Source organism: Rhincodon typus, chromosome 29, assembly GCF_021869965.1.
Source record: "Rhincodon typus isolate 14 chromosome 29, sRhiTyp1.1, whole genome shotgun sequence".
Lineage (NCBI taxonomy): Eukaryota > Metazoa > Chordata > Chondrichthyes > Orectolobiformes > Rhincodontidae > Rhincodon > Rhincodon typus.
Window position 1 is genome coordinate 33,861,002 of NC_063360.1, and position 19,682 is coordinate 33,880,683.

General features: G+C 41.3%; 1 protein-coding gene across 1 annotated transcript in view; it reads left to right on the top strand.

Annotated features, from left to right (window-relative positions):
- The window catches only part of LOC109915409 (insulin receptor-like), a 272,296-nt gene that overhangs the window by 230,529 nt on the left and 22,085 nt on the right, over positions 1 to 19,682 (top strand). Inside the window, exons 9-14 of the mRNA XM_048613938.1 lie at positions 792 to 959; positions 2,900 to 3,101; positions 5,678 to 5,713; positions 13,563 to 13,837; positions 16,666 to 16,805; positions 17,422 to 17,432. Coding sequence (XP_048469895.1) covers positions 792 to 959; positions 2,900 to 3,101; positions 5,678 to 5,713; positions 13,563 to 13,837; positions 16,666 to 16,805; positions 17,422 to 17,432 — 832 coding nt within the window. The remainder of the gene's footprint in view (positions 1 to 791; positions 960 to 2,899; positions 3,102 to 5,677; positions 5,714 to 13,562; positions 13,838 to 16,665; positions 16,806 to 17,421; positions 17,433 to 19,682) is intronic.

Here is a 19,682-nt window from a genome sequence, read left to right on the forward strand (position 1 = left end):
CAAATATGATTGCCATTATTCTGTACAGTGTTGCTTCAGGTTATCAGAGGATAAAATGATGCTGAGGCAGAGTCCAGTCATTTACTTTTCTAGTCAGAATTATATTGCTAATCCAGAAACCACAAACTCCAACACACTAATTAACTTGTTCCCATGATATATTCACCCAGTTATCCCTTAATTAGCGCACAACTTTCACGTGTTGTTTAGTTCTCTTTGGTCTCCGAATCTCCGTCAGATAATTAAATAATTGAGCTCTCCCAAGCCAGTGACTGCTTCACTTATCTTGTGTTGGATGTGTTAGTGTGAATTTACTTCAAAAATCCCTCCACTGTGTCCAAACAATGTGCCTCTCTTTGTTCATTCTTTCGATGCTGTTTCAATAACGTGATTACTCTGAGCAGGAGAACATAAATCAGGAGCTGACATCTCACCGCAAATCCACAGTGCTTGTAGCCACATAAATCTGATCCATTCTTATTGTTCACGTTACGTTTTGACGTGTGTGTATAATTGGATGTTTATTTCACGAGGCCTCGGAACTTTGAGTTCTCTCCCATCGCCAATGCTCACGCACATGTGTGTGCATGCGACCATGTACATATACACGCACATGCTTTGAATTTCCTGGGCCTGGAGACTTGTTTAGTACCGTTCCACAATTGATGGTTAACTCAGTTCTCTGGAATAGGCTGAATAGATTAGAGGGTCTTTTCCCGTTCCTTATTGCACATCTTGTTCTGTGACCCCTCAAAAGAAAAAGTTCTGAATCATCCCTGTTCTCTCTGCAGCTCCTTCAGTCCCATTGGACCCCATATCTGTGTCCAACTCTTCTTCCCAGATCATTCTAAAGTGGAAGCCTCCAACAGATCGCAATGGGAATATCACCCACTACCTGGTGTTCTGGCAACAGCAGCCAGAGGACAGTGAACTGTATGAGTTTGATTACTGCCAGAAGGGTAAGTTGCAAATTGGGTGTAAGCTGGTAATAGACGTTGGGTGAGCATACCCAGTTGAACTAAAGGTGTAAATTATGAATCTATCTGCCTCTGCCTTAAAAGTACTCAATGACTCTACCTCCACTGCTTTTTGGTGTGTTCTACAGCCTCACAACTCTCCAGGAGGAAAAGCAGTATTCATTGCTGTTTAGATCAGCTGCCCCTTGTTTTTAAACTGTTCCCTACTTTGATGATCTCACACATGGGGAAACATAATTAGTAGCCATCGGTTTGTCCATATGGGGTCTTAACCATTTTAGTGTCAGCCCTCCCATCTGGCTGCATGAACTGCTACAATGTGTAGTGACATTTAGACCACTCCAAATGGATGTGTGGTTCCTGAAATTAATAAAATAGAATGGAATCCCTATAGTGTGGAAGCAGGCAATTCAGCCCATCGAGTCCACACTGACCCTCTGCAGACCATCTGACCCAGCCTCACCCCTCCTACCGTATCCCTGTAACCCTGCATTCCCCGTGGTTAACCTACCTAGCCTGCACATCTCTGGAGACTATAGGGCAATTTAGCATGGCTAGTTCACCTAACCTGCACATCTTTGGACTGTGGGAGGAAACCGGAGCACCCGGAGGAAACCCACACTGACCCAGGGAGAATGTGCAAACTCCACACAGACAGTTGCACGAGGGTGGAATCGAACCTGGGTCCCTGGCGCTGTGAGGCAGCAGTGCTAACCACTGAGCCACCGAGCCACCCCTTTATGTCATTTATGATCCCCTGCCTATTGCCTTCGGAGGTGTTGCAGTTTTTGCAAATTTGTTCAAGGGAAGTGGTCTCTGGTCATGCTGGCATTTATTGCCCATCCCATTGTAGGCAGTTAAGAGTCAGCCTCATGGTTATGATTCTGGAGTCACATGTAAACCAGACAGGTAAGGATGGCCGTTTGGGATTGGCAACAAATACTCGCCTTACCAGTGATGTGCACATCCCAAGAAGTAACTTTTTTTTAAAATAAAACTACATGCATAAATGAAACTAAAAAGAGATGAACTTTTCATTCATTCATCACACTGAGTTTTATGTCTGATTGAAAAATCTAGAAGTGCGTTTTCTTACAAAGTGACAGCAACTACACTTCTGGTTGTAAAATATTTAAGGTCATCAGGCTGTGAAAGGTACTGTACAAATGGAAATAAACAGCATCTTTTTCTGGAGATGAGGAGAGGGACTAAGTGTCCAAATAGCTAGCATACACACAATTGGCCAATGGGCCAAAGGGCCTCCTTCCCCATGTGATTCTCTGAAGTGGCAATGCATGGAGAGGTAGTGACATAGTGGGCTAGGAATCCAGAGCCCCAGGCTAATGTTGTGTGGACATGGGCTTGAATCCCACCAAGGGATGTGGCAAAATTTCAATTCAACAGAACTACCTGGTTCACTAGAGGCCTTCAGGGAAGGAAACCTGCCATCCTTACGTGGCCTGGTTATAGTTACAGCTTGAGGTAGCCAGCCCAGTGAAGCAACAAGACTCTTTTCTTAATTCTTCTGCTTTCAGGCTCCCTTTAGAAAGGAGATTCGATGGAGATGTTAGAAATCAGGAGGGATCTGGACAGAGTAGATCAGGAGAAACTGAAGGGTGAAGAATCAAAGGCATCAGTTTAAGGTGTTTGCAAAAGGAGCAATGGTGGTATGAGAAAAAGCCCATTTTACTTGGCGAGTGTTTAGGATTTGGAATTCACTGCCTGAAGAGTAGTGGTGACAGATTCAATCGTGGTTTTCAAAAGAGAATTGGTTAATGATCTGAAAAGAACAGGTTTTTTAGGAGGAGAAGGCAAGGTGGTGGAGTGGGCTGAGCTGAGTTGCTTATGGGCCCAGTACAGATACAAGAGGCTGAATGGCCTCCTTCTGTACTGTAAGTCACTCTGTGATTCTCTGATTCTAGGTTTAAAGTTGCCATCACGAGCGTCTACAACACATGCTGATGCCGAGGACAACCAGCAGCGAAACCAGACCGATGCGAATCACATCCCTGGTGAATGCTGTGCGTGTCCAAAGACTGAATCGCAGCTTAAACGAGATGCAGAGGAGGCTGCCTTCCAGAAGACATTTGAAAACTACTTGCACAATGAGGTTTTTATGATCAGGTAATTGAAGGTAGAGAATCAGTTCTTTACACCTCAAACGGGACAGAACATCATTACCAGCATGTAACAAGTGGAATCGCGATAGCTGCTTACTGGAATCTATGCCCTACACTCATGCTACGTCACAGTTTTATACAAGGGAATATACTTGGCACTCCAAGTGATATCACTTGTTTTAAACTGTTACCCAAGACAATTTCCAACTTGCAATCTCCAGTTCATTTACGTGACAGACCTCTGATTTGTAAAACTGTCAAGTAATTGAATTGTTTCTGTGGGTGAAACCTCCCATGACTTAAAAAACATAAGAACTAGGAGCAGGAGTAGGCAATTCAGCTTCTCAAGCCTGCTCTGCTATTTAATACGATCTTGGCTGATCTCATGTTGGCCTTAACTCCTACCCACTCCTTCAACCTGTTACTGAGTAAAAATCTGTCTATCTCCTCCTTAAATTTATTGTATCCCAACATCCACCACACTCAGAGGTAGTGAATTCTGCAGATGGAAAGCGTGTTTTTGCGTAGGGAAATACATCCTGGGAACACCCCTGACTTTTTTTATTTATTTGTAACACTAACAGTTTATTTGTTTACTTGCTAATCCTCAGTTCCTTGAGGCTTAGTTCGATGTCACCATTGCAGGACATGTTGTGCTCTGCTCCTTGTTCAGAATTGGTTTGTTCCTGGTGTTACTCTGCCCTCTTGTGTCAGTAAGCCAATACTGCAGCAATTCCATTGCACAAGGTTTGGTTTCAACAAGCCTTTGCACACTTTTTTTTGCCATTGCCATTTCAAACTTCAGAAGCATTTTTACCGGTGAGCTGAGGGAACGTTAACAACCCAGTTACACAAGAAAATAATTGCTTTTCTGAGTTGTCTGTGCTAATTCCAAGTGTTGTTCCTGTACACACTCTACAATATGAGCGACAGAATAGTCAGATTAATTAACCAACCAGATTCCATACCACCCCCTTAATTTCTTTCCCCATCCTGAAGTGATAAGCATTTAGACTGGTTTGGACCATCCAAAATCCCGATTGATCCAATTGAGAGAGAGAGAGAGACCAGATCAAGAGTTTGGGTGGCTCAGAGTTCCCATGGCTGGAAGCCTACAACATACAGGGATTTTTCAAATGTGAGCTACCACAGAAGAATGTAGAACCTATACAGATACAAAACAAAAAAGTTAAAATAAATTACTGCTGACCATAAAACATGAAGCAGACATCATCATTCCAAAATGCATCATAAATGCATAAAGAGAAAAAAATACAAGAGAATTGCCCTCCTGTTTCGCTAAATATTTGCCTTCATTACAGTCATTACCCATGGAAGTAATGCACTGTGATTTAATGCTAAGGCATCCAGTTAAGTCTGTTTGTGTAAAGAGATGTAAGTGAGGATGTGTCAACCTGACACCGGAACACAGGGTCTTCGGAATCCTAATAGAGAGTTCAGGAGATTTCATGCAATTCAAAATCTTGAATTTTTTTTGTGTTTTCCATTCATCACCCAACTACTGCATTTCCCTCTGTTCAGAGGATTTGCTGGCCTGACGCATCGGCTGTTTGAAAGGGGTCAGGTGATACAAGCAGGGAAACAGTTTTTTTTTTAAGTGAAATCTACTAATAATTTAGTGAAACAACGTAAACCTAGTGACGGACGATGGCAAGCGTAGCGACAGAAGTGAGCCTAATCCACCATTCACTTAGATCGCAGCTGAGCTGTACTTCAGTTCCATTGATCCAACATTCACCAACTAATGTCCATGTCAGTCTTGAAAATTTCCACGAATTTACAGCATTTAAAAACACATTTTAAAGCCTATATAAAATTTTTCATTCTTGACAGACTCAACAACTAAAAGTTAATATTCGTACAATATGAGGAGGCAACAAGACAGCATAAGTAACGTTTTCCATAAACTCCATCTGAACATGAGGATTGTAGAGACTTTGGTAATGGTTCATAGACAGGCCTGCTGCCTGCTGGTGGACTCATCAGTCTCTGTAAATGGGCTGAAAAAAAAATATCTAAAATGTTGGGTTGTTCAGGGATTTTGGATATGTTAAGATGTATAAATGACAACACGTGTTTAGCACATTTTTCAATAGACTGCGCAATAACTCAGAGATTCACTTAACAAGATGGTTGCTAGGGATTTCTTGGTGTGACTTCTTTGCTTGCCTCCTGAAAGAATATCCTTTTATAGCATGTCACAGTTCATCTGACCATGACAAGTGATGATTAGAACCAGTTTGATTTGATGGAGTGAGACATCTGACAAACCATCCATTCACTTAGCGTGTGCTGCTGCAGGTCAGGTCTGGGGCAGTTGTGTACCTCAAAGGTCCTGGAAGCAGTGAAAATGCCAGTTTCTCAGTACACAGCAGTGTGTGCTGATACTTAAACAAGTAATTGTGGTTAATTTCCCTTACACTTTACTCTGAATGATGCTGTTTTTTTTTTGAAAACAAACTGAATGCAGCAAAATCAGACTTAATCATCCAGGAAACAGACCCCAATACAAAATTTTCAAATCAAAACTCATTTAAAGTGGATGTTTTACTTTTGCAGACCTACACCTCAAGAGAGTGGTACTAAGGACAGTAGGTAAGGGAGTGTCTAAATTCTGTGCTTCTGAAATCACGCTGGGTGGTGTGCAGTTGGCCGTATCCATAATTTGTAATAATTTTTAAAAGTTGGGGGAATCAAAAGAAATAAAAGAGAAAATTAAAATTGTTTTGACGCCCCTTTGTTTGAAAAACTTTTAATTCTGCTTTTGCTTCTCATTTTGTGAATAATCAGTGTTCTACACAAATATAACCAGAGAACTATTTATTTTGGTTATGGATATTTACACAACTAACTGCATTTTAAAAGAAACCTTTAGACTTCTGTTATATGAATGCCAGAATTCTAAGTACTTATAAGTGATAAGTAACTCAAATATGCCCCTAATATCTTAGAGCTTCTACTGGACACCTGTTGATTAGCACGCCCCCACTGTTTCCCCAAACACTTGGTTGACCTCCTGGAACACAGTTTTGTTGGTTCCTCTACCATAGCCATACTTCATCACTGAACCTGTTTGGTATGTGCATGCTAGCAATTTGGGTCACCTTGTTGGCAGCCTGATATGGATCTTTGCCCAATAATTCTCCCCTGCTCGCTTTTGGCTCAATCTGTCAGTGATTAGGAGGCAGAGCCCTGGCTGGTTCCCTTAAATCTATGGAGTGAAATAGTGTCTGAACTTCTAAATGCTCCCAAATGATCCCACCAACTTGAATGTTTCTAAACTTCCTATGTTCCATAGTTGATCTTTTAACCATTTGAAACAAATAGGAGGGTCAAGAGAAGGGCAGTAATTGGAAACTAGTCAACAGTAACTAATGCTGGATTTCCCTTATAAACTTATCTCCCCTTTTTAAGGCATTCTTTCTAATTCAGTCTTTTAAGGCAGTGTGGAATGACACACCTGGACCATTACTGACACCTCTCAGTTTGCCATGTTTTTGTCTGTGATTTTTAAGACTGCAGGTTAGGACCCAAAGAGAGTTCTTATATGGCGTTGGACTTGTTGCTCACAGCCCGTAAGCAGATTCTTTTTCTTTTTTGTTTGTTTATGCAAAATGAACTGGGCTAGCAAGGCAAGCATTTGTTCTCCAAACCTGACTTTGTTGGATAAGGTGGTGATGAGCTCCTTGCTTGAACTGCTGCAACCCTTGCTGTGTAGAGACATCTAAAGTGCTGTTAGAAAAGGAGTTCCAGGATTTTCATCAGTGACAGCGAAGAAATGGCCTATCAAGGTGGTGTGTGGCTTAGAGGGAAAGTTGTAGATTCCCACCTGTCTACTGCTCTTATCCTTCGCAATGTTAGAACTTGAGAGTTCAGAATTTGCTGTTGTAGGAGCTTTGACACGTTGCTGTAATGGACCGTGTATAGAGTACATGTTGCTGGGGGAAGTCACAGATGTGACAATCAAACAACATATATAGGTTTAAGTTTCCTTTTTCTTCTGAAGTGGGACTTTATTTGGGCTGACTGCAGTCAATTTGCCTTTGACCATGTTTGAGTTGATTTTGACTGCAGGTGCTTTGTTTTGACATCAGCTCTTGGCGAGTCACTTATTACATGGCTCAGTGGTTAACACTGCTGCCTCACAGTACCAGGGACCCGGGTTCGATTCCACCCTCGGGCGACTGTCTGTGTGGAGTTTGCACATTCTCTCCGTGTCTCCGTGGGTTTCCTCCGGGTGCTCCGGTTTCCTCCCACAGTCCAAAGATGTGCAGGTTAGGTGGATTGGCCATGCTAAATTGCCCATAGTGTTCTGGGATGTGTAGATTGGATGGGTCTGGGTAGGATGCTCTGAGGTTCAGTGTGGACGTGTTGGGCCGAAGGGCCTGTTTCCACACTGCAGTGATTCTATGATTCTACATTCTTTTATAATGCCTGGAATGTAATGCCATGTAATGGTAAATCTGTAGTTCTGCTGCTTAGGTAGAGCTGAGTTTAAGATGGCCTGGCCCTTTAAGGTGTAATTTAAATTCCTGTAAGTAGACCTAAATTGGTGAGAATTTAATAGTTTGGAATGATGTACTGAAGGACATTGTCACCACTTATGGTAAATCTGCCTCAACAAGAAATTTCAGGTTGGTGGCTATGAATTTGAAGGTGGAGGGTAAAGAAAAAAAATCACGTTGCATTTTGTCGAATTGTTGACCAGATTTGTTAGTCAACAACTATACATAATAAAGAAAAGAAAATAATTTTGATCAGGAAAATGGATAGGAACTGAACTTGGATCTTGGTAAACTTACTCACTGATCATTGGGTTGCGTGGGAGGCACGTTTGCAAACAATTAATTTAGAGATGAGCGCGAACATGAACATATTTTTTAATGAATATGGCAGCAAACACAGTGGAAGTTAAATAACTGTTTATATAGCCTAAGAGAAGCCTCTAGAGTGTGGTACATTTCAGTGAGGCTTGTCCTCTTAGAAGTGACTTGTCCCCAGTTAAAAGCAGCCCCTACTATCCTTGATAGGCACTATGGTGGAGGTTTGGGGGAGGAGTGTTCAGGTATCTTAATGTGTGTAGATAATTTTTTTACGGGGTAACAACAGTGAATTTGAAAACATTAATGGGCATAGAGCAAAATTTGGAATTGGAAAGTAGGCTTCAGGAATTTTTAAAACCACAGTATTAGCTATTAGATAGGACTAATTTGGGAGTAACTGAATCAACAGTCTTACCTAAAGAACATTAATAGAATCCTGATAAATTGGAAAAGGAGCTGCTACAACAAGGGACGAAGGAAATCAGTTGAGAAATTTAATTGGGCAATTAAGCTGCTTATGCATACCAAGTAGCCTGGATGGGTGCTGTGCTGTATTTCAATTAAATACGCTACTTTTGGAGGCTGTGAAAAGGTCAACAAGGCATTTTTAAAAATTGAGCTTAGAACAGTATGCATTTATTTTCAGTCTTGCGTGACCCAGAAGGGACGAAATTATCACTAATAGCGAACACCTCAAGTGCGGCAGAATTCATTATATTTTTTTATAGAAGAAGTGACAAATGTTGTCTGTTAGCTTGGAAATAAAAATCAAAAGAACGTATTAAAAGAACCTTAGCTGCAAAACCACATGCTAGTAGAAGCGACAGATTTAGCAATGTATTTATCTGGTATTTTAAAACAATTCCTTACATAAGGGCCAAACAGGAAAAAAGTGTGCCTCTGGAATGCTATATTGATGATTGTTTGCTCTGGGGCAATACCCCCTCGATAAAGGATGTTGCTGAAAGAGATTGAGGATTGATCTTCCTAGTATAAAAGAAATGTTAGAAAGAAAATTTCAAGATTAAATTGGCTTGGAGCAAGGAATCAGCTAACAGATTTCTTTACAAACAAAAAACTTCATTAAAATAAGTATTTGGTGTCCTTGAACAGAAGGACTTTGTGTTGTAATAATTATGTTTTTTAAACATTTATTGCCTGTCCTTAGTTGCTCTTGAGAAGGTGGTAGTGAGCTGCTACCTTGAACTTCTGCAGTCCATGTGCTGTAGGTAGATCACAGTGTCATTAGGGAGAGAGGTTCATGGTTGTGACCCATTGACGCTGAAGGAACTTGATATGTTTCCAAGTCAGGATGGTTGTGTTGTTTTGAGTTGTTTTGATGCAATGTGAGAATAAAGCAGTGTTCGTGCTATAATTTTTTGTACCTGAAGATGGAGTGGAACATAGAGTTTATTAAAGATTTTCTCATAATGTTACATATAATGTGTTATTGTTTATAATTTTCTTTTGTTCTTTGAAAGAGAGGAAGTTAGAGTGCAAATTACAGAGCTATTGGTAACAATCCTTCAATTTTTCTTCGATTCAGAAAACTGGAGGATTACGAGCACTTTAGTGGTGGGAATACTTATGGAAACATTTCTTTGGAATAGAATTAACAGTCACCTGGAAAAAAATAGATTGATTTGGGCAAGTCTTTGTGGGTTTGATAAAGGAAAATCATATCTGACGAGCTTGGGTGGAGGCTTTTGAAGAGGTAACAGAGAGGATTGATGAGAGGAAGACTGTTAATGCGGTGTACATGGACTTGCAAGAGGTGTTCAGTACAGTGCCACACAACAGACTTGTGAGGAAAGTTACAGGTCATCAAATAAAAGGGACAAGTAGTAACATGGATACAAAATTGGTTCAGGGAGAGTAAACAGGAGCGTAATGGCTGATGGATTTTTTTTTGAGCTGGAAGGTTTGTCGTGGAACCCTTGCTTTTCCTGAAATATGTAGATGATCTAAACCTTGGTGAGCAGGCAGGTGGCAGATGAAATTCAGCGCAGAGAGGTTTGAGATAATACACTTTGGTACAAAGAATATGGAGTGACAGTATAAAGTTCTATTAGACCTGCAGGAGCTGAGATTCATGGGCGTATATACCTAAGTTATTAAAAGAGAGCTTCTTCACCCAAGAAATTAGGAAGGTGTCAGATGATAAACTGAACTCAGTGAATGGAAAACCTTTTGTAAGACAGTCATAGAAAGGCAGGTTACACTGATGACAGATAACCTCTTATGGCAATCCACAATGAAAGTCGAACAGAAATACAGACCTCGGATAGTTTGGGAACAGGGAGAATGAAGCACGGAAGTATTTCGGTTGCCATTTTAATCAGAAACTGCACTTTTTTTTTACTGAGTATTTGAACTTTTTTTTAATGTGGACTTATTTGCAGCAAAATAATATGATGTGTCTGGTAAGGAGATTTCATTCAAGGACAGTAGTTTGTCTGCAGACTGAAACCCTGGGAGATGCAAACCTGAGATGTTACAGCACTGTCTGTGCTTGGAGGGTGTAATTACAGTGTAACTGATTTATCTCTGTAGTTTCCAGTATTAATGCAAGCATAGGAATGTAGGCCAGCAAACTATTGATGCAAATGTGACAGTGAGAACGAAGACCTTGTATACAGGAGCAAATACAGCACATTTGACATGAAGGTAGTCATGCAAGGTATGATTTCCTGTATTACAACAATGACTGCCTTTCAACAAGTGTTTAATTGATTTTGGAAGATAGATGTAAGATGACTGATACTGTAACTAAGGACATGCTGTAAGATGTATTCCAGTATATCCAAGTATTCCAAGTGAGTTTTTCCAAAAGCTGATTAGTCACGGAAAGTGCAGCATATTCAGGTTTGAGTGTCCTCGTACCTTAACTTCTGGTGCAAACTCATGGAAAATTCTGATTGATAGTCAGGTCCCTGGATCATTTTGAATTCTTGCCAACAATCTCCCATCGCCGTGGAGTGCAGAGGTAGCGCTCCTGTCTGCGGCTGAAACTGAATTGACCTAACTCAGCACAATGGTGGTGAAAGCGAAGAATTTGTGGATCTTATGTGTAAGGTTGTAGTGAGCTGTTGAAACAAAAATGCTGAACCGAAAGACTTAGCACAACTGCAAAAGACTGTGGGTGTGGGAAGTCTTAAAATAAAAATGGAAAAATGGTAGAAATATTCAACAGTTCAGGCAGCATCAATGGAGAGAGAAACAGAATGTTCTGTCAGAGCTTTTGTCACAACCAGGGTAAGTCAGAGATGTAATAGATTTTTAACAAGTGGTAGGAAAGAGGATGTGAAGTCCGAGAAGAGGGCAGATCTGTCAAAGGGCGTAAGGCAGGAGAGGTTAACAGAGAAAAGGCTTCATTGTGCAAAGCCAAAGAAAGTGATAATGGGACAAGGAAACAAGGATCCGGAAAAGCTCTATAGTTGAACCGTCTGAAAGAAAAGTAAAGGGGTTGGGAGAGAAATAGAGGGAAAAATTAACCAACCGGCAAAATAACATGAAACACAATAGGGTCAGAGGTTGTGACATAGAATTGTGGAACTCAATGTTAAATCTAGACGGGTGAAAATTTTTATTAAATGCTAATTTTTTTTTTGTCAAGATGCTTTTAATCAAGTCAAGTTGCTAATGATGTTGACCAGTATTGTACGTGTGACACCTTTGGTAAGCTTGATAAGTAGATATTCATCATCTCCATGGTATTGGAATAAACACAACCAGCATAGGCCATTGAGATCCCACATTGTTCTACAGGGACCATTAGTGTTTAGACCCGCAATGCTAAGTGAAAGTGTTGCAGAAGGGAACAGTTTTCACTGTTGCTTGTCTAATTGATGTCAGTCAGTTTGATAAGTGTTGCTGTCAGCCCTATGATCTCCTATACCTGCATTTTGGAGCGGAAAATCAATAATGCTAAAATCTCTACCCCTGCCATAATGAAGGGAGTAATTTGGCCACAAGTGACATGATCTTTCCTTATTTGATCGATGTACCTGTGCTCATTTCAGTAAGGGTTCCTGTTTGGCAATTGGGAGAGAGCCTGGCAGATTTGTTTCTCAAGCTAGGTCACTGAAGGTATTCAAAGCATCAAAACTGTGTCAGATGAGACCCGTAAATCTAAACAATTGAGCAGTGTTCTTCCTGGTATCTGCTGCTCAGGACCACACCCTTGCTATTAGCTTGACCTTGAGCTGTTGGCAGAATCCCTACCTATCTGTCAAGGTTAAATGCTGCATTGTTTAATGCAACATGCCAGTAAGCTGTGAGGCAGTGACATGTCCTAGTGCGTACACACTTCTTCAGTTCAAATTTTGAATGAAGTCCAGATACTGAGAGAGTTCCTGTTTAAAGAGGACACTGTGGCAATGAAAGTAACTTTGCAATGCATTGTTGTGACCTGGTTTTATCTATACCCTATAGCACTTTAACATGAAAATTTTAAATTGTCCTAAAATATTCTAAATATCCAGACAACTGAGCTTTGGTTTTGAGTTCCTCGATTTGTATGTCTACTTTATTCCATTGGATTACCTGATTTTGACTCCTTCTGGCAGGTTAAGCTGTTGCAGGGTATAAAAGCTTTAACATGCTGCTTTTTTCCACTCATGCGCTTGCACCCTCGCTGTTGTGTTCTCACTTGCTGGAAGCCCCTCATTCACTTGGCACAGCTGCAGTAATGGCACTGCCTGGCATCCCGTAAAGGGCAAGTTAACTGCATTGAGAATGAACCAGAGTGCCTTGTTGGTTTGTGATAAATTCATTCAAGCCAAAATAGTCTAATCCTGTCTTTAATTTCAAACTGCGTGGGTTAGGAAGGCAGGTGAATGAAAAGCTACAACCAGGGATTCCCATGCTGTCTGCTTTCTGTGTGCAGTGGTTCCCTGATTTGCCGGGAGGAGACTGGGTCTTGTTTCGGTAACCTGAGTTACTGCACTGTTTCTGCTCTCTAGACTCAAGTATTTGGTCCCTGGGTGCCATTGGCAGTCAGAGTTTCCATGTCGCCCAGTGCTTACAGCTAGCAATAGCATAAAATCACTTTTATCACAGAATTAATAAGGTGCAGACAGAGGACTTTCAGTCCTACATGCCTGCATTAGCTACCCAATATTAGTCTCTTCCCTCCCAAAACTAAATTAAATGCTTTCCTCTCTTTTCCTGGGTGTGATAGTATAGTCAGTCCAGAGAATTCAAATTCTGATTCTACTGTGACATTCTGAGAAATTGAATGATGAAAATAAAGCAGTCCCTATTTATAGAAGTGACCATAAGGCTATTATAGAGAACCCAACCGGTTCACTAATGTTCCATAAGAAGGAACCTATTCTTAGCCAACCATGCCTATATATGATTTGAGTCTGTCACCAATATGTTGAACCCTAATTGCCCTTTGAAGTGGCCTATCATGCCAGTCTATTATATCATAGCCCAGGGAAGCTGGCAGTGAAGAATCAACGCCAGTCTTGCTAGTCACGCCCTCTTTCCAAGAATGAATTTTTAAAACTGTTCCTGCCATCATGTTGCCCTTCCTCTCTGCTGTTGTCACTATGCTCACTTTTAGCATTTAATGCAGTGTTTTAAAACTGTCTCCTTGTTGTCGTTGGTTTTAGACCCTCGCGAAAACGTAGGGAACTGAGAATCTTTTCAAACAGCAGTGCTCAGGAAGTGACCACGTCCAGCTCCATAGGCAATGTGTCTGCTACAAAATGGCCAGAGGAGGAATATCCAAAATTATTGGAGAAGGTGTGGATGAAAGAGTCCCTGGTAATCTCCAACTTGCGCCATTTCTCAGGATATCGAATTGAAATCCATGCATGCAACCATGAAGTGGAAACTGGAGGATGCAGTGTTGCAGCCTATGTCAGTGCAAGGACCATGCCTGAAGGTAGGGGACAGAGAAATGTTTGATTTCCTGCAATTTCTGTTCAGGTCACAGGAGTTCTCTGCAGTCACTGACATATGAGAAACGAAAACACAAATTGCTGGAAAAGCTCAGCAGGCCTGGCCGATCTGTGGAGAGAAAACAAAATTAATGCTTCAGGTCCAGTGACCCTTTGTCAGGTTAAGATTTTACTTATATACATCTAAGGTGGTCAAACGGAGAAAAAGAGAGATGTCAGGAACGAGTGGGAAGTGACTATAAGTGCATTATAACTGTTGACACAGCAGCATTGCACAGGGAATGTTGAAATAACATTTTAGAATGATCAGTGTCGTTACAAACCCTGACCAAAAACTCTTCCAAAACCTAATGTTTATGGATAATGTTTGTGTTATTCCTGCACAAAATCTAGGTTGGGCAGAGGGTTACAGTGTGTGAATAAAAGTGCACTATAATCATAAGTTAATGCCAAAACACCCATTTGTGTCGTGAGCTGTTGAAATTTACAGGATTTGTCTCGTACAGTGAGGGCAGACCCTTGGCATGTCTACAATGTTAGCAATATGGAATGTTGTAAAGTATTGAATTTAGTTGAACATCTTAGTTTCATTTTTATCATTAATACTGATTTTAAATTTTTTTAAAAACCGAAAGAACTGCAGAAACAAAAACAGAAATTGCTGAATAAGTTCAGGCAGCATCTGTAGAGAGAAATCAGAGTTAATGTTTTGGGTCCAGTGACCATTCCTCAGAACAAGGAGTTCAGCCCCTTAGTGATTGGGTTGTTTTACACAAGTCAGATTGGCCATCTGAGGAGTGAACAAATGAACTTGTATTTATGGAAAATCACTCACATTCTTACAGCCAAACAAGAGGGTTCCCATCCAAGATGGAGGTGAGGAGAAATTTCTTCTCTCTGAAGGTTTTTAGTGTTTGGAATTCTCTTCCCCACTGAGCAGGGTAGGTCATTGAATAAATTCAGGACTGAGCTGAGCCAGTTTTGGACTGAAAAGACAGTTGAGGCCTATGAGGAGGAAAGTAGGGTTAAGTTTGCAATCAGATCAACCATGATCTTATTGAATATTAGAGCAGACGTCAAGGGCTGAATAGTCTACATTTATTTCTTGGATGTATGAATACATTTGAAGTGCTAACAAATGAGAGCCATTTTGCCCAGTAAACACAAACAACATTGACATAAATTACCTGTGTTTAGTGATGTCGGTTGAGATTGGCCTGACCACTTGGATGGTCTTATTTGCTTCTTTTCTAATTGTGTCATGGGACCTTTTCCACCTGAATGGGCACCTCTGGCAGTGCAGCACTTCCTCAGTACTGCACTGGGAGTGCTGCCCTAAATTATGCAGTCAGATCTCCAGAGTTGGAGTTGGACTTGAACTCGTGGCTTTCTGACTTCAAGTGTTACCCTATGGACCACCTGACAGCTGTAGGAGAGAGACAGGCTTTCAATTCATCTGGCAGTGTTTGAATGAGGTCTCAAATACAGTAGGCTGTTCTGTTAACCGCTGTTCCTCATGTTTCACTGGTGCTGCTGAGTCTTTTAAAGTGTAAATCTGAGTGAAGTTGTTCTGGTGATAAAACACAGCCAAAAGCTAGCTGCAGTGTATTGAGATGAGAGTTTATGGTTTTGTTATCCATGCAGCAGGTCCGCAGTTACGTAGTCTTGGAAATGTTTTGAACCATACTCTTGGAACCATCCTTCCAAGTACCTGACACAGAGTATGCCCTTGTGAGCAGTGCCATCTGCTGCTGTGAGATGTGATGTGCACTGTGCAAACACATTCCCTAAAGAAGATGCTTAAAGCTTATTTAGCAGTTGCAATCGTATTCCCACCTGTTCTTCATTAAATGCTTTATTTTAAGAACCATATGGACGTACAGTTTCTCATCTCGGTAGGTCTGCTTTTAAAATGAAACCAAGAACTGCGGATGCTGGAAGTTTAAACAAAACAGAAATTGCTGGAGAAAGTCAGCAGGTCAGGCAGCATCTCTAGAGAGAAAACAGAATTAGTGTTTCAAGCCCAGTGACCTTTCTGAAGAAGGGTCACTGGACTCAAAACGTTAGCTCTGTTTTCTCTCTACAGGTACTGCCAGACTGCTAAGTTTGTCCAGTAATTTCTGTTTAATATTTCTGCTTTTACTCCTTTTGGGTTCAAGTTACATTGCAAAACTTGGTCGCGCAACAAGCTCCAGTGCAGTACTGATAGAGTGCTGTGCTATCAGATCTTCAGTCTTTGGGACGAGGCAGTAAACTGAGAGACTGGTGGATGGATGTTAAAGGTCCCAAGGCATAATTCTGAAGAAGAACCATAAAGTTATGACAAAAATGTCTTTGATGATAAGATGTGTAGTTTGAGGTTTGTTTAGATTTAATGCCTGTGAGACAGAAGGGTCCTCAACCAATATTTATCCCTCCAACATTATACAAACTGATTATCTGATCATTATCACAATGCTGTTTGTGGGATCTTGTTGTGCACAAATTGACTGTCATAATTCTGACGTTACAATAGTAGCTACACCCTAAAGAAAGTTTTGTTGACAGCAAGGTGCTTTGAGATGTCTATTGATTGCAGAAGGCCCCATGTAAATGGAAGTCATTCTTTCTTCTTTCCTATATTGCACAAGCTTTTAAAGCTCAAGGTTTTCACTATTAAGTGGGTTAGCTAGTCATCTCTCCAATGTGTGGTGCCCTGAGCTGTGCAACCTACTCACTTATCTCAGTCATCAAAAATCTGAATTTGCACCGTCGCCTCATTGACATATGTTATTGGGATTGATTGGTTGATTTGAGTTATTTCATTTTACAGCAAATGCTGACGACATTGTGGGTCCAGTCACATATGAGGTAATCAATAAAGTGGTTCATATCAAATGGGAGGAGCCAAAGAATCCGAATGGTCTCATTGTGTTGTATGAAGTCCTTTACAAGCGTCTTGTAGACTCTGAGGTGAGTGAGAAGCATTTTGAGCATGATTATTGTGTAATGACAAGTAAGGTACCAGAACCAGCCAAATAAATGCTATGGTTACAAGCGCAGACTGGGAGCTGGGTAATTCACTTTCTGACTCCTATCAGCTTGACCAACCTATGTGAAACGTAAGTCAGAAATGTGATAGAATGCTGTTCACTGACAACAGCACTCAAGAAGCTCACCATCATCCAGGGCAATCCACCCCTTTTGACTGTCAGCCCCTTGGGCATTCATTCCCTCCGTTACCAATGCGCTGTGGCAAGAAATGTGTATTATCTATAGAAAGCACTGTAGCAATTCCCCAAATAAAATTTGACAGCACCTTCCAAATCCTCTATTGGATGGAAAGGCAAGGGGAATAGGCATATCAGGACACCACCATCTGTAAGACTCTGAGGTCATACCTGAAACGTTACGGACAAATGTTTTCGTATGGAATTTCCTTTTTCAATCCTTGCGTGGACAATTTCAGTGTTAAATATTGATATCACATTGCGTATAAAAATTGCAACAAAAGAAGCCTGAACAAGAATTGCATGCTTTTTATAATGTATAGATTATAAGAAGTAAGACTTCCTGCTTTCTGAACTAGGTGGTGCTGTTGTACGTTTTTACTTTGCCATTACATGCAGATGACATGATGGTTTTGATACTGGAACAGCTTTAATTAACCTGTGCCGATGCTGTGGCTTTAAGAGGTGTGTTTTGTCCTGGTTTCTTTTAGAGAGAGAGAAATTGGGGGACAGGTGGCAAGCAGGCTATGAGAAGAGAAACAGCTTGTGAAGCCTTGGTTTTTTTTTCAAAAGTTGGAACAATAGAAGCAGCCTGAGTAAGTGTGGTGAAGCTCTCTCAGATACAGGATTTTAGTCAGCTTTTGCCAGTTGCGTTGGTCCCAGAAAGCTTGTAGGGAACATAAAGACTGACACTAAGAGTTTCTGTAAGTACATGAAGAGAAGGAGATTAGTGAAAACAAAGGTAGGTTCCCTACAGACAGAAACAGCAGAATGTGTAATAGGGGACAAAGAAATGGCTGAGCAACTGAATACATACCTTGGTTTTGTTTTCACAAAAGAGGACACAAATCAGATATCAGGAATGTTGGAGAATGCAAGATTTAATGAGAGGGAAGAATTGAGGGGGATCAATATTAGTTGAGAAATGGTGCTAGGAAAGTTGATAGGATTGAAGGTGGATAAATCCCCCGCGCCTGATAATCGACATCCCAGAGTACTTAAGGAAGTGAGTCTAGAAATAATGGATGCATTGGTGATCATCTTCGAGGATTCTATAGACTCTAAAACATTCCCTGCAGATTAGAAGGTAGCTAATGCCACTCCAATATTCAAAAGGCAAGTAGAAAGAAAACAGGGAATTTTAGAGCAGCAAGCCTAACATCGGTGGTAGGGAGAATTCTTGAACTCATTATCAAGGACTTTATAGTGGACATTTTTAGAAAGCAGTGGCAGGATTAGACAGCGTCAGCATGAATTTATGAAGGGGAAATCATGCTTGACAGATCTGTTGAAATTCTATGAAGATGTAACTAGCAGTGTGGATGAGGGGGAGCCAGTCGATGTGGTATATTTGAACTTTCAGAAAGTATTTGACAAAGTCCCGCATGAGATATTATTGTGCAAGATTAAAATGCATGGGATTAGGGGAAGTGTATTGAGATGGAGAGAAGACTGGTAGGCAGAGAGGAAACAAAGAGTAGGAATTAATGGGTCGTTTTCAAATTGGCAGGCTAGTTTCAAACTAGTGGGGTGCCACAGGGATCGGTGTTGGGACCCCAGCTATTCACAATATGTATGAATAATTTGGATGAGGGAACAAAATGTAACATCTCCAAGTTTGCAGATGATACCAAGTCGGGTGGGAGGCTGAACTGTGACGAAGATGCAGAGATCCTTCAGCATGATCTCAACAGGTTGGGTGAGTGGGCAAATCAATGGCAGATACAGTATAATTTGGATAAACGTGAGGTTATTTACTTTGGAAGCAAAAACAAGAAGCAGATTACTGCCTGAATGACTGTAAACTGGGAGAGGGGAGTGTGCAGCGGTACCTGGGTGTCCTTGTGCACCAGTCACTGAAGGTAAGCATGTAGCTGCAGCAGGTGGTAAAGAAGGTAAATGGTATGTTGGCCTTCATTGTGAGAGGTTTCGAGTACAGGAGCAGGGATGTGATGTTGCAGTTATACAGGGCCTTGGGGAGACCACACCTGGAATATTGTGTGCAGTTTTGGCCTCCTTTTCTGAGGAAGGATGCTGTTTTTCTCGAGGGAGTGCAGCGAAGGTTTACCAGGCTGATCCCGGGGATGGCGGGTCTGACGTATGAGGAAAGATTGACCAAGTTAGGATTGATTTTGCTGGAATTCAGACGAATGTGGGGTGGGGTGGATCTCGTAGAGACTTATAAAATTCTAACAGGACTGGGCAGGGTAGATGCAGGGAGGATGTTCCCAATGGTGGGTGTGCCCAGAATCTGGGGTCACAGTGTAAGGAGTTGGGGTAAACCATTTAGGACAGAGATGAGGAGACATTTCTTCACCCAAAGAGTGGTGAGCCTGTGGAATTGATTTCCACAGGAAGTAGTTGATGCCAAAACATTGAATGTATTCAAGAGATGGCTAGATATAGCACTTGGGGCGAATGGGATCAAAGGTTATGGGGAGAAAGCAGGATTAGGCAATTGAGTTGGACGATCAGCCATGATCATGATGAATGGTGGACAGGCTTGAAGGGCCGAATGGCCTCCTCCTGCCCCTATCTTCTATGTTTCTACGCTGGACGGCAGAGAATCTCGCTACATTCACTCTCTCTCTACCCTCCTCCCTCTCTCTACCCCCCCTTT